Source organism: Triticum aestivum, chromosome 7B (genome assembly GCF_018294505.1).
Source record: "Triticum aestivum cultivar Chinese Spring chromosome 7B, IWGSC CS RefSeq v2.1, whole genome shotgun sequence".
Classification (NCBI taxonomy): Eukaryota; Viridiplantae; Streptophyta; class Magnoliopsida; order Poales; family Poaceae; genus Triticum; species Triticum aestivum.
Genome location: NC_057813.1, coordinates 247,921,764 through 247,934,709, shown reverse-complemented (window position 1 = coordinate 247,934,709; position 12,946 = coordinate 247,921,764). Strand labels below are relative to the sequence as shown.

At 49.4% G+C, this 12,946-nt stretch overlaps 1 protein-coding gene across 1 annotated transcript; it reads right to left on the bottom strand.

Moving 5' to 3' along the window:
* Positions 1 to 4,480: 4,480 nt before the first annotated feature.
* LOC123160632 (60S ribosomal protein L36-2-like) lies at positions 4,481 to 5,819 on the bottom strand. The gene is made up of 2 exons (XM_044578456.1): positions 5,518 to 5,819; positions 4,481 to 4,534 (listed from the first exon to the last, which is right to left on the bottom strand). Exons 1-2 carry the CDS (start codon positions 5,802 to 5,804, stop codon positions 4,495 to 4,497), a joined length of 327 nt encoding a protein of 108 aa, XP_044434391.1. The 5' UTR covers positions 5,805 to 5,819; the 3' UTR covers positions 4,481 to 4,494.
* Between the last annotated feature and the right edge of the window lie 7,127 nt (positions 5,820 to 12,946).

Sequence of the window (12,946 nt, the reverse complement as noted above, 5' to 3'; positions counted from 1 at the left end):
GGTGCAGGACCCTCATATTCAAGAGCTGCTTCTCAAGCAGACGGATAACGCAAGAGCTGCCGCCCGAGAGAAAGCCAAGATGGATCAACTTGAGTTAGACGCGGTTACTCCATTGTATGAAGGATGCAGGCCCGAGGATACCCGCCTGAAAGTAACGCTCATGGCCCTGGAGATGAAGGTAAAACACAAAATGACCGACGCATGCTTCGACGAGAACATGTCATTCTGGCACGAACGTCTTCCCAAGGGGAATAAGTGCCCGACCAGTTTGGAGGAGGCGAAGAAAATCGTGTGTCCTCTGGATTTACCGCACGTGAAATACCATGTGTGCATGAACAATTGCATCATTTATCGGGACGGGCACGCGGAGTCTACAATATGTCCGGTGTGCGGTGTCACTCGATACAAGAAGAGGAAGAAAGCTCCTCGAAAAGTGGTGTGGTACTTTCCGATCACTCCTCGTCTGCAGCGGTATTTCGCGGATCCTAAGGTAGCAAAGCTCCTACGTTGGCACGCGGATAGGGAGGAGAAGAAGCGAGAAGATGACGCAAATGATCCGGAGATAGATAAAAAAGACAAGATGCTGAGTCACCCTAAGGATGCGAGCCAGTGGCAAGCATTGAACTTCGAATACCCAGAATTTGGGAACGATCCAAGGAACATCGTGCTGGGCGCGAGCACCGATGGAGTCAATCCGTTTGGCATCCAGAGAAGCACACATAGCACCTGGCCTGTGTTTGTGTGGATGTACAACCTTCCCCCCTGGTTGTGCATGAAGAGGAAGTACATTCACATGAGTATGCTAATTGAAGGGCCGAAACAACCAGGGAACGACATCAATCTGTATCTGGGGCTGCTGAAAGAGGAGCTTGACACGCTGTGGAAAACGCCAGCCAATACGTGGGACGCCGCAGAGAAAGAATATTTCCCTATGAGAGCCGCACTGCTCACGACGGTGCACGACTATCTCGGTTATGGATATCTTGCGGGGCAGGTAGTCCACGGATTTTCTGGATGCGTAAGGTGCATGGATGACACAACGTATCGCCAGCTAGATAGAGATCCCGGGTCTTCGAAAACCGTGTTCATGGGACATCGAAGGTGGCTTCGCGACGATGACCCGTGGAGGAAACGCAAGGATCTGTTCGATGGTGAAACCGAACCCCGAAAACGCCCGTGTACGAGGAGCGGCGAGGAAATAGACAAGCTGTTGAAAAATTGGAAAGACTGCCCACTGCCGGGAAAGAAGCAAAAGGCGCCAGAGCCGGGAAAGAAGCGAAAGGCGCCAGAGCCGCTGCTGAAGGTATGGAAAACGAGGTCTATTTTCTGGGACTTGCCGTACTGGAAGATCCACCGTGTGCCTCACAGCCTTGATGTCATGCATATCACGAAGAACGTGTGCGAGAGTCTGCTTGGTACCCTGCTCAACATGCCAGAGAGGACCAAAGATGGGCCGAAAGCAAGGGCAGACTTGAAATCAATGGGCATCAGGCAGGAGCTTCACGCTATATATGATGATGATGATGATGATGATGATGATGATGAGGCGAAGCAGGACACAGAAAGTCGTCGCAAAGGCAAAAAGGCCAAGAAGACCGGAAATGACTACCCTCCCGCGTGCTTCACTCTAAGTCAGGAGGAGATCGAGCAGTTTTTCACCTGCCTCCTAGGAGTAAAACTTCCTTACGGTTACGCGGGGAAGATAAGCAGATACCTAGACCCAGCGAAGCAGAAGTTCAGCGAGATGAAGTCTCACGACTGTCACGTGCTGATGACGCAGATACTTCCAGTTGCAATCCGTGGGATCATGGACGCGCACGTCCATGAAACGCTATTTGGCCTATGCAACTTCTTCGACGTCATCTCTCGGAAGTCGATTGGCGTGAGGCAACTCAGAAGGCTACAGGAAGAGATCGTGGTGATACTATGCGAGCTTGAGATGTACTTCCCGCCCGCATTCTTCGACGTTATGGTGCATCTGCTGGTCCATATAGTGGAGGATATCATCCAACTCGGGCCGACGTTCCTGCACAGCATGATGCCGTTCGAAAGGATGAATGGTGTCATCAAAGGATACGTTCGCAACATGTCACGTCCAGAAGGAAGCATAGCCAGGGGCTTTCTGACCGAAGAGTGCATCTCCTACTGCACGAATTATCTAGGCATCGAGAACCCCGTTGGTCTGCCCGTCAACAGGCACCTCGGCAGGCTCGCTGGATGGGGTCACCGTGAGGGTCGCCGCGAAATGCATGTCGACTTCGAGGGTCGACTCGCCGACTTTGAAAGAGCAAACCTAGTCGCGCTACAACACATAGACGTGGTCGATCCTTGGTTGGTAGAGCACAAAACCTTTATTAAAAAGACGTACAATGACCGAGGCCAACAGAGGACGGACGGAGATATACTCAAAGAGCACAACTCATGTTTCACGCGTTGGTTCAAGCATAAGCTTCTGTCGTACCCTTTACATGAGGATTCTTCCGCGGAAGAACAACTCATATTCGCCTTGTCACAGGGCGCCGAGCACAACCTGATGACCTATGAGGCGTACGATATCAACGGCTACACATTCTACACCGAGGCCAAGGACATGAAGAGCGATGGTTATCAGAACTCCGGGGTAACGATGGAATCCTACACCGGTAACGACAAGGACAGATACTACGGAAGGATCGAGGAGATCTGGGAGCTGAGCTACGCTGGAGAGAAGGTCCCGATGTTCCGTGTCAGATGGGCCAAGAACGTCATAAAAGAAGACCGGTATTTCACCACCATGGTTATACCCGAAGCCAAATCCAAGACCGCGGGCGCAAACGTCACCGCGAAAAATGAGCCATGGGTACTGGCTTCCCAAGTGGACCAATGCTTCTTCATTACCGACCCGCCAAAGCCCAGTCGTGTTGTCGTGAGGAGAGGCAAAAGGAAGATCATCGGAATGGATGGAGTAGCCAATGAGCAAGACTTCGACAAGTACGGCGACCCGAGGATCGAACATGACGACGATGATGAAGTAGCAGCATACACCACAAGAAGAAGCAGGACCACCCTACCTAAAGGACGTCCGTTCCACAGAAGAACTCCATTTGCGAAAAAGAAGGGCAAGAAGATTGTGAACAGATAGCTAGCTAAGATCGATTGTATTTAAATCGTAGCCTTCATTTCTCGATTGTATTTCATGGGTACTTTTTGAACTATCATGAATATTTTTAAATTTCATGGACACTCGATCTCGATCCCCCTCCATCTCGATCGCTATCCCACCTTGCCAGATCCGGCCCCCCTCGCCGCCGAGCACCCCCCAGTCCACCGGCCGCCGCCGCCGACCCCCCGCACCCTCGATTCCCCTACCCAACCGCCGCCGCCGACCCCCCGCACCCCGCGCACCGTCTTATAAAAAAAATTAGTATCAAACAGCTTTTTAAATGCTACTGTCTTATAAAAAAATATTACTGTTATTATTTAAACAAGTTTGAACATATTTAAACACAAATAAGTATCAAACAGCTTTTTAAATGCTAAAAAAAATTTGTGGAGCCCACCTCGATCCCCCTCCATCTCGACCGCTATCCCACCTCGCCAGATCCGGTCCCCCTCGGCGCCGAGCACCCCCCAAGTCCACCGGCCGCCGCCGCCGACCCACCGCACCCTCGATTCCCCTACCCAACCGCCGCCGCCGACCCCCCGCACCCCGCGCACCGTCTTATAAAAAAATAAGTATCAAACAGCTTTTTAAATGCTACTGTCTTATAAAAAAATATTACTGTTATTATTTAAACAAGTTTGAACATATTTAAACATAAATAAGTATCAAACAGCTTTTTAAATGATAAAAAAAATTTGTGGAGCCTGGGAGTCGAACCCAGGACCTCCTGGTGTGAGAACTGGCTACTGACCAGTCGAGCTAGTAGAGGGGACTTGGTGTGGATCAGGTCAGGTGGGAGATAACCTGTTGGCTCGAGCAGAAATCAAAAAAAAATACTAATGGCGCACCAGGGTGAGGTGCGCCATTAGTGTGGATATACTTATGGCGCACCGGGGGGTGGTGCGCCATTAGTATTGTGCCCCCATCCATATTTTTCCTCCCCGGCCCTCGATCCCCTTCTCGCCCTCGCCCTCGATCCCCTTCCCCTCTCCTCTCCTCTCCCGACGCCGCTGCCCCGCCGCCTCGACGCCGCCCCGACGCCGCGACGCCGCCCCGACGCCGTGAGACGCCGCGACGCCGCCCTCTCCTCTCCCGACGCCGCCGCCCCGCCGCTTTCCCCACGGAGAAGGAGGAGGAAGAGGGGGCGCTCGCCGTTGACCTCGCCCGGCCGACTCCGGTGGCCAGGCCGACTCGCCATCGCCCCGCCGCCCTCGTCGCCGGTGGCCCGGACGCCGCCCCGTCCACACCACCGTCGCCGGAGCACCCACACCACCACCCGGACCTCGTCGCCCCCGTGAGCTCCCCCTCCTCCTCTCCCCCTCTCCCCCTCGCATCCCCCGTGAGCCCCATCTCTATTTCTTCTTGTCACCAGCACCACCACCACCAGCAGACCTGCATATCACGTGAGAACATTTTAGTCATTTATATACCAACTGTTGCAGCAAAACAGAATTGCAACTATTTTTGCCTGAAAGTAGAAGACATGAACATGGTCAGAAAAAAGAAAAACCTAAAGAACACTTTGCATTTTGGATTCTGCATTAATTCTGTGTTTTCTGTATGCACTTCGATTGTTAACTTGACATACATTGCTAGCAAAGTACTATTTCAATTGAGCGTGCGACCAATGCCCTCGACTAGATGCATGTCAGGCGAGGGCCTCGATTTCTACTAATCCTTTTGACTGGCTTTAATTGTTTTGGTCCTGATGGGCACTATTTTTCTGCACACAAGGGAGAGTTCCTTAGCTTAACCAATAAAGATAATGTGTGACATAAGCAAAAAATATGATACACAGTAGATATTTGGGGCTGGAATGAAGAGTCCACAATTCTTACAAATGATACAAGTCAAATTCAGTACTTGGAAGAAAAAGTTGTGAGATCAAATAGCAGAAGGCAACTTAACGTAGTATTCCCTCCGATCCAAAATAAGTATTGCAGTTTTGAACCGGGGTTAGTTCAAAACTGCGACACTTATTATAGATCGGAGGTAGTATTATTTAGTCAGCAAGCCAAGTTTAAGTTCTGCAGAAGTTGGCAACAGCTTAAATTAGTGCTGAAAGCGTGCTTATAAAGCGTGCTTAACATTGTTTTGCCACAGAGCCAACTCAAAACTCTGATCAATTGAAATAGTACTTTGCTAGCAATGTATGCCAGTTGCCATTTTGGATTCTGCATCAATCATTTTTATTCATATGATTCATTTGTATTAGGTTTTGGCAGATATTGTTAACTTGACTTGAGACCATCCCGCACACAGGTGTGACTCTTATAATCATACAACCATCTGTAATTCAATCAAGCAAAACCTAATGAACATGGTCAGAAAAATAATGTTCATAATATAAATGGTGAGTCAGAGTGGTTACACACCTCATCTTCCTAAGGACACTTGACATCTCCTCTCTCTTCTTCTTTGCTCTCTTGTGAGTACCAAGCTTTCTCTTGGCGACCTTGAGTGCACGCTTGTCCTTTCCAACCTTAAGAAGCTCAGTGATACGTTTCTCATAGGGAGCGAATCCAGCAACCTCCCTAATCAAGTTCCTGACAAATTGCACCCTCTTGGTACCTTTCTGCAAAATATGCCAAGATAACATTGTAAGAATAACTGCAAACTGGATAGACATGTTATAATAATTCAGCTGAGCATATAGGAGCATGTAAGTTAACTTTGTTTCAGCTTCACACAAGTTACAATTCGCTAAAAAAAGCCAGCTAGAATAGCCAAATAACAATTTGGTCCCAAACACAGCAAGGTCCTATTTTACTTTCAACATGACCTGACAACATGACCTGACAATAGTTCAGTTTACAGCTGAGGACAAAGATTTTGTGCAGGACAAGGCTATTTGTTATCGATCAAATAAATGATTTAGAAACCATCAATAAGTAGGACTAGTGATTTATTATGAAGTTGCTTGGGTTTATTATGAAGTACTTTGATCATGTCTCTTTATTTGTACTGCTGCTAATATACTTTATATGATGATGAAGTGCTACTGAGTTGTGTGCAAATTTCGTTAAATCAGTGATGTGTATGTGTGCTGTCAGTTATGTGTATGTGCTTATTTTAATCCAGTGAAATATGGCACTGAACTGTAGCTAGCTAAACGGTAGTTTTGCTTAAATTGGTGAAATTTGGCACTGAAATGTAGCTAGCAATGCAAATATCTCAATGAATTCAGCTCTGTTTTCTGTGTGAAACTGTTGTTGTTAAATGAAGCCACATTCCAGTCCACATGCCAATGTATTTTCCATGTTGTGATGGAGGCCTTTTTTGCCTTGTCCACCCGAGAGGCCCTTGAGTTTGCTGGAATGTCGATTAACTTCCGTTCCAGCAAATTCGGGTACTCCATATGTCCTATTTTCAGCAAAGGTCATGCTGAAATTTTCCGTGAATTTTAGCATGACTTTGCTAAAAATAGGACATATGGGGTACTTGTGACTAATGCATGGGCCGGGGTATCTTAGTAGTTAATTAAGTAGGATCAAGTGCCCCGGCGTACTTGTGACTAATGCATGGCTTTTAGGGTGCCTCGGTGTCGATAAAAACCGAAATGATGAAAAGTTAGGCTTTTAGGGTGCCTTGGCGTCGAAAAACCCTCAATGATAAAAGCTTAGATTTTAGGATGCCTCGGTGTCGACAAACCCTAAATGATGAGACCATGATCTTGTTCCTTGACAATAACCAACTTTTTGACCAAACTTTGTTTCTATTTAGAGAGAAACATGGCCCACAACGATGAGGCCGGGGGTTCGGGCGGCAAGGCATTCTGGGAGCTGTCCCAGGAGATGGAGGAACAACCTCACTTGTATGAGGCCGCCGCCTTCCCCACCGATCCTGAGACCACGGATGGTGCCGCCGAGGATGACCACACTGATGCCACCACTGATGGTGCCGCCGAGGATGCCACCACTGATGATGGCGGCGCACGCACAGATAGCAGCCAGCCGAAGAGGCAACGGAAGGACCGGCGCCCGATCGTGCTCCGCACCCTCAAGGAGGAAGTTACTGAAGTGGACTCCAACGGGAATCCAACGGCGCCCGAACGAATAGTCAAGGGGTACTCGCTTCAGCTCGGGTGCATTGTCCGGAGCACCGTCTCGATCAACACCGAGAACCTGAGGCATCCTGACCGGGGGAATTTGCGCCACCTCCTCTTCACGAAGCTGCACGAACGATACAAGTTCCCCGCTGAATTCGAAAACACAAGCCTCAAAGGGAATAAAGTGAACAATGCTGCCCTCACGAAGATGAGCAAGGCCCTGTCTACTTGGAAAAGCAATGTGAAGAGAATGATCGAGAAAGGTGAGAGTTATGAGAAGATCAAGGAGAAAAATCCTTCGATCACCGAAGATGACTACAACGACTTCAAGATCAATTGCTCGAGCACCGCAAGCTCCCAATCAAGTGAGTGGGGGAAACAAATGCGGGAGCTGAACATAGGGGAACACACACTCGGTCCCGGCGGTTACAGAGTGGCGGAGCCTATATGGGACAAGGAGGAGGCGGACCGTGCCGAGCAAGGCCTACCGCCCCTCTTCGATAAATACGGTGACAAGCAGACCAGGAACTTTGTCAGGGCCCGGTACAAGAAGGACCCGAAAACAAAGGAGCTTACCACGGATCCGAAGACCAGGCAGCTTGAGCTTGTTCTGGTAAGGAATACACCCCCGCGTAATTAGCTCCATATGGTTGCATTCTAATTAATGAAGCCGAATTTCTAAATGGTTCACATTCCTTCCGCAGGCGACTGAAAGCAGTAGCGCGGGGTCGACTCAGAGCAACCCTTGGGACACCACTCTAAATAGGGGGTTGAATATAATGAAGAACAAGGATAAGCTCAGTAAGCCGACGTCAGCTGGTCGTGTGGCCGGCAAAGGCTTGTCGACAAAATGGGGGTCATACTATACCGCTGGTGTGCGGAAGGAGAAAAAGACCAGCTCGGAAAGCCAGGCGCGAGAGGTTCAAGAACTCAAGGCACAGGTGGCGCGGATTCCGGAGATTGTCCAAGAGCAAGTGGAACAACGACTCGGAGCGACGATCACCGCCCTTGTGCCTACCTTGATCTCGGGGTTGAGTGCGTGGATTGCGGGCGGCCAACAGGGGCCGCCCCCGATTCCTAGCTTCACGGCCAGCAACTCGCATAATGCGATGGCGGGGCCATTGGTGCCTCCGGCGGAGGCGGCATTGGTGTCTCCGACGCCGGCACGGGAGCTTAATGCACCCGGGTGTATGCCGGCCGGCACCTCTTCAGCAAGCGGCCGCTCCGTCAACTGCACGCCCGCCGTTGGCGGTGCCTCGACATTAGCCGAGCTCGACGCCATCATCACGGTAACTAATTAAGCCTCTCTCGGCCGAGGACTTCATCTCCTTGCCTTTGACTGGGCATCCCTGACGCCCTACATGTTTTCGCAGGGCGCCGCCGACGTTCCGTGCACTCTCCTCCACTTCGTGAACAACGAGTTGGTCGATGTCGCCAAGGGCAAAATCGTTCAACCGGGCAACCCCTTGTTCCACGGTACCCAGATGCCACCCAACTTGTTTAGGGTTCAACTGGTTCGGGTGCTGCCAGGCTGCGACGACTTGTTACCTCCGATTCGACCCGTCGGGGCCGACGATGATGACGTGATGACCCTCAGCGCCTGCCTGAGCTGGCCCCTGCTTTGGCCGAAGAGCCAGATTCGTTTGGGGGCGGGGGACACCACCCCAAAGACAACACCGCCAGTCGTGCCGGCGCCAAGTCGGCCCCATGGCAAGACCGCCGTAACGGTGCCGGACATCCCTATGCCACTGGATCCAAACATGCATATGGCACAGGATCAGAACGACGACGACGACGACGATGATACATTTGGCAACGTCGATCAGTACTTTGCCGAGCATGGGTACGATGGCGACTTCATGGGGCCTCCTTCTCAAGAACCAAACCCAACAAAAGACGTGTGCGATCTAGCTCGTACCGCGGAGAAGCCAAGTTGCAACAGGCGCCGTCTGGCGTTCAGCTCTCAGGAGACGCCTCCAGCTGCCGACTTCACCGAGCCTCAGATAGGCGAGGTGCGAAATATTATCAGCCCCAACACACTCAAGAAGGCGGTCTGTGAGCAGAACTCGGTCCCATTACAGGAGAAGAAGAAGGCACGCAAAAGAAAGACTAAGAAGGGTGCGAGCCAGCCGGCACCGAGTACGATCCGTGCTCAGGACGGGCCACCTTCACCGCAGGATATCTCGAGGAGGGTGCATGTGGCGGGTAGGGCGATGCTACCACCAAATATGCTCAATGCTGCAACCGGTGCTATGCGGAGTCTGCACGACAGTGTTCTTTCTTTGGAGAAGCGGCGTCTCAGAGAGAAGGATGTGGCATACCCGGTTTTCGTGGCCAAGGTGCCAGAGGGCAAGGGCTTTGTGGATGGCGACATCGGGGGTACGATCGTCCTGCGGTTTGATGACATCTTTGCTATGTTTAACCTTCATCCGCTGCACTACACCTTCGTTCGGCTATTTTCGCTGAGTATGGAGATGCGGATCATTCGCGACAAGACCCCGGACATCGTGATAGTCGACCCCTTCTACATGCGTGCCAAGATCTTGGGCAGCGCTGGGGACCGGCAAGTCGCGAGTTCTTACCTCGAAGGCGTCATTCTGGCAAACCAAGATAAGGATAACTTCCTCGTGCCTTACTTTCCCGAGTAAGTCCTCCCCTCAACCGGCCCGTAACATATGAATTCTTACTTTTCGATCGTTTTTCTTTTAACATTCCGTGTTTTCTGCAGTGACACACGTTGCACGCTCATCCTCCTAAGCCCCAAATATTCCATGGCCACGTATTTCGACCCGGACCGTCAGTCGAACGTAGACTACACAAATGTCAAGAAGGTTCTTGATGATGTTCTCCCCGGCTACGCCCAATCTGGAGGCACCTTCACCAGGCCTATTCGTAAGTACGGCAAGCACGTGTTCTCCCACAATACGACGTTCTGCTGCGTCAAGCAGCCGCCTGGCGGTCAGAAGGGTGCCTACTACGCCATCCATCACATGCGGGCGATCGTACGGGACCATCATCAACTTCTGCTACCGAGTAAACTCCAAGATTGGGCCGCGAGCGTGTCGGCAATCCAGGACGCGGACCTCCGACAAGAATTCTTTCGCATCCAGTCGGAGTTTGCGGAAATCATCCATCAAGATGTCCTTCGTACCTCGGGGCAGTTCTACCTCAGAAATCAACCGTCCAACAGTGACATCGACACAATGCTACAAATGCAGGATGACAACGCCCGTTCTTTCATGACTCCCACGATAGACGGCGGCTTCATCCACGCTCCGGTCCCTTGAGTCGAGTTGTCTAGTTCTGAAACATCGATTGGCTCATGTTGTAATTAAACTTTAATGAACTTGTAGTATGTCTCTTTGGTTTTGAGAGTCGTTCAACTTAGATGTAATCGATGCTATTAATGTCTTGCTTTTCTCTTCCGATCGTTCTGTTGCATAATTATATATTGCTTATGTATTGTCTGTGAATTGGTACTAACGTTTCGTTTGGCTAGTGCATAGTGATGCCGACGTATGTCGTGTACAAGGGTAAGGTTCCCGGAGTCTACGATGACTGGGAGGAGTGTCGGAGACAGGTTCACCGATTCAGCGGTAACAGTTACAAAGGGTACACCACTAGGGCCGAGGCCGAATCTAGATACGCCCGCTATCTAGCGGGAGAGGGGAGGGAGCGTTGGAGGAACCGGATGAAGACGAGTTTCATCGTGATGATGCTCATCGTGATGACCGCAGCTCTCTTCTATGTGATGGTAGTTTAGATGATCGATATCGACTTGTAATGCGAAGACAAACTCGCTACTCGCGGTCTCGAGACTTGTAATATAATGTTCTATCTTTGTTCGGTCTTTTTAATTCGGAGACTAATATGATGAATTGTATTCGGAGACTAATATGATGAATTGTATTCAAAGACTAATCTTCTATTGTATTTGATGAATCTATTGTTGATGTGTGCTGTCTATATTTTGTCAAATTATACATTTTGTAACCTGTGCAAAAAACAGAAAATAAAAAAATAAAAAAAACCTAATATTCATACTAATGGCGCATCACACGACAGTGCGCCATTAGTATGACAGTGCATACTAATGGCGCATCACCGGGTAGTGCGCCATTAGTATGCTGCGGTTACTAATGGCGCATCCAGAGGTGGTGCGCCATTAGTATGCCAAAGCACCTGGGTATACATGCCAACTGGGAGGCATACTAATGGCGCACCCTCGCATATACTAATGGCGCACCAGGTGGTGCGCCATTAGTATACCAGATACTAATGGCGCACCAGCTGGTGCGCCATTAGTAAAAATTACTAATGGCGTGCTATCAGTGGCGCACCAGTGATGCGCCATTAATGGCCATATTGGGTGCGCCATTAGTAGTGGTATTTCTAGTAGTGAGCCAGATGCCACCGCCGATGCCTACTACTATGTGGAGACCGTTGATGACCAGGAGTAGTTAGGAGGCTCCCAGGCAGGAGGCCTTGCCTTTTTGATCGTAGATGCTTTTGTGCTGGCCTTCTTAAGGCAAACTTGTCTAACTTATGTCTGTACTCAGATTTTGTTGCTTCCGCTGACTCTTCTGTATTCGAGCCCTCGAGGCCCTTGGCTTGTAATATAAAGCTTGTATTATTTTAATTTGTGTCTAGAGTTGTGTTGTGATATCTTCCCGTGAGTCCTTGATCTTGATCGTACACATTTGTGTGTATGATTAGTGTACGGTTAATCGAGGGCGTCACATCGCGCCCCCACCCTTGTGGGCCCCTCATTGCCCCACTGATGTTCTTCTTCCTCCTATATATATCCAAGTACCCCAAAAACATCCAAGAGCACCACGAAAAACTATTTCAACAGCGGCAACCTTCTGTATCCGCGAGATCCCATCTTGGAGCCTTCGCCGGCGCTTCGCCGGAGGGGGAATCGATCATGGAGGGCCTCTACATCATCTCCAAGGCCTCTCCGATGAGCTGTGAGTAGTTTACCACAGACCTTCAGGTCCATAGTTATTAGATAGATGGCTTCTTCTCTCTCTTTGAATCTCAATACAATGTTCTCCTTCATCTTCTTGGAGATCTATTCGATGTAACTCTTTTTGCGGTGCGTTTGTCGAGATCCAGTGAATTGTGGGTTTGTGATCAAGTTTATCTATGGGAATACTTGAATCTCCTCTGAATTCTTTTATGTGTGATTAAGTTATCTTTGCAAGTCTCTTCGAATTATCAGTTTGGTTTGGCCTACTAGATTGATCTTTCTTGCAATGGGAGAAGTGCTTAGCTTTGGGTTCAATCTTGCGGTGTCCTTTCCTAGTGACAGCAGGGGCAGCAAGGCACGTATTGTATTGTTGCCATCGAGGATAAAAAGATGGGGTTTATGTCATACTGCATGAGTTTATCCCTCTACATCATGTCATCTTTCTTAATGCATTACTCTGTTCTTCATGAACTTAATACTCTAGATGCAGGTAGGAGTCGGTCGATGTGTGGAGTAATAGTAGTAGATGCAGAATCATTTCGATCTACTTGTCACGGATGTGATGCCTATATACATGATCATGCCTAGATAATCTCATAACTATGCGCTTTTATATCAATTGCTCGGCAGTAATTTGTTCACCCACCATAATACTTGTGCTATCTTTGAGAGAAGCCACTAGTGAAACCTATGGCCCCCGGGTCTATCTTTTATCATATAAGTTTTGCATCTACTTTTATTTGCATATTTTATTTTCCAATCTATATCATAAAAATACCAAAAA

Bases quoted from the DNA above. Each gene is read 5' to 3' on its own strand.
- LOC123160632 (XM_044578456.1), bottom strand. From the start codon at position 5,804: ATGCTCCTATATGCTCAGCTGAATTATTATAACATGTCTATCCAGTTT. The intron at 4,535-5,517 runs GTGTGTAACCAC...CGTGATATGCAG, and splicing joins AGTGTCCTTAGGAAGATGAG to GTCTGCTGGTGGTGGTGGTG.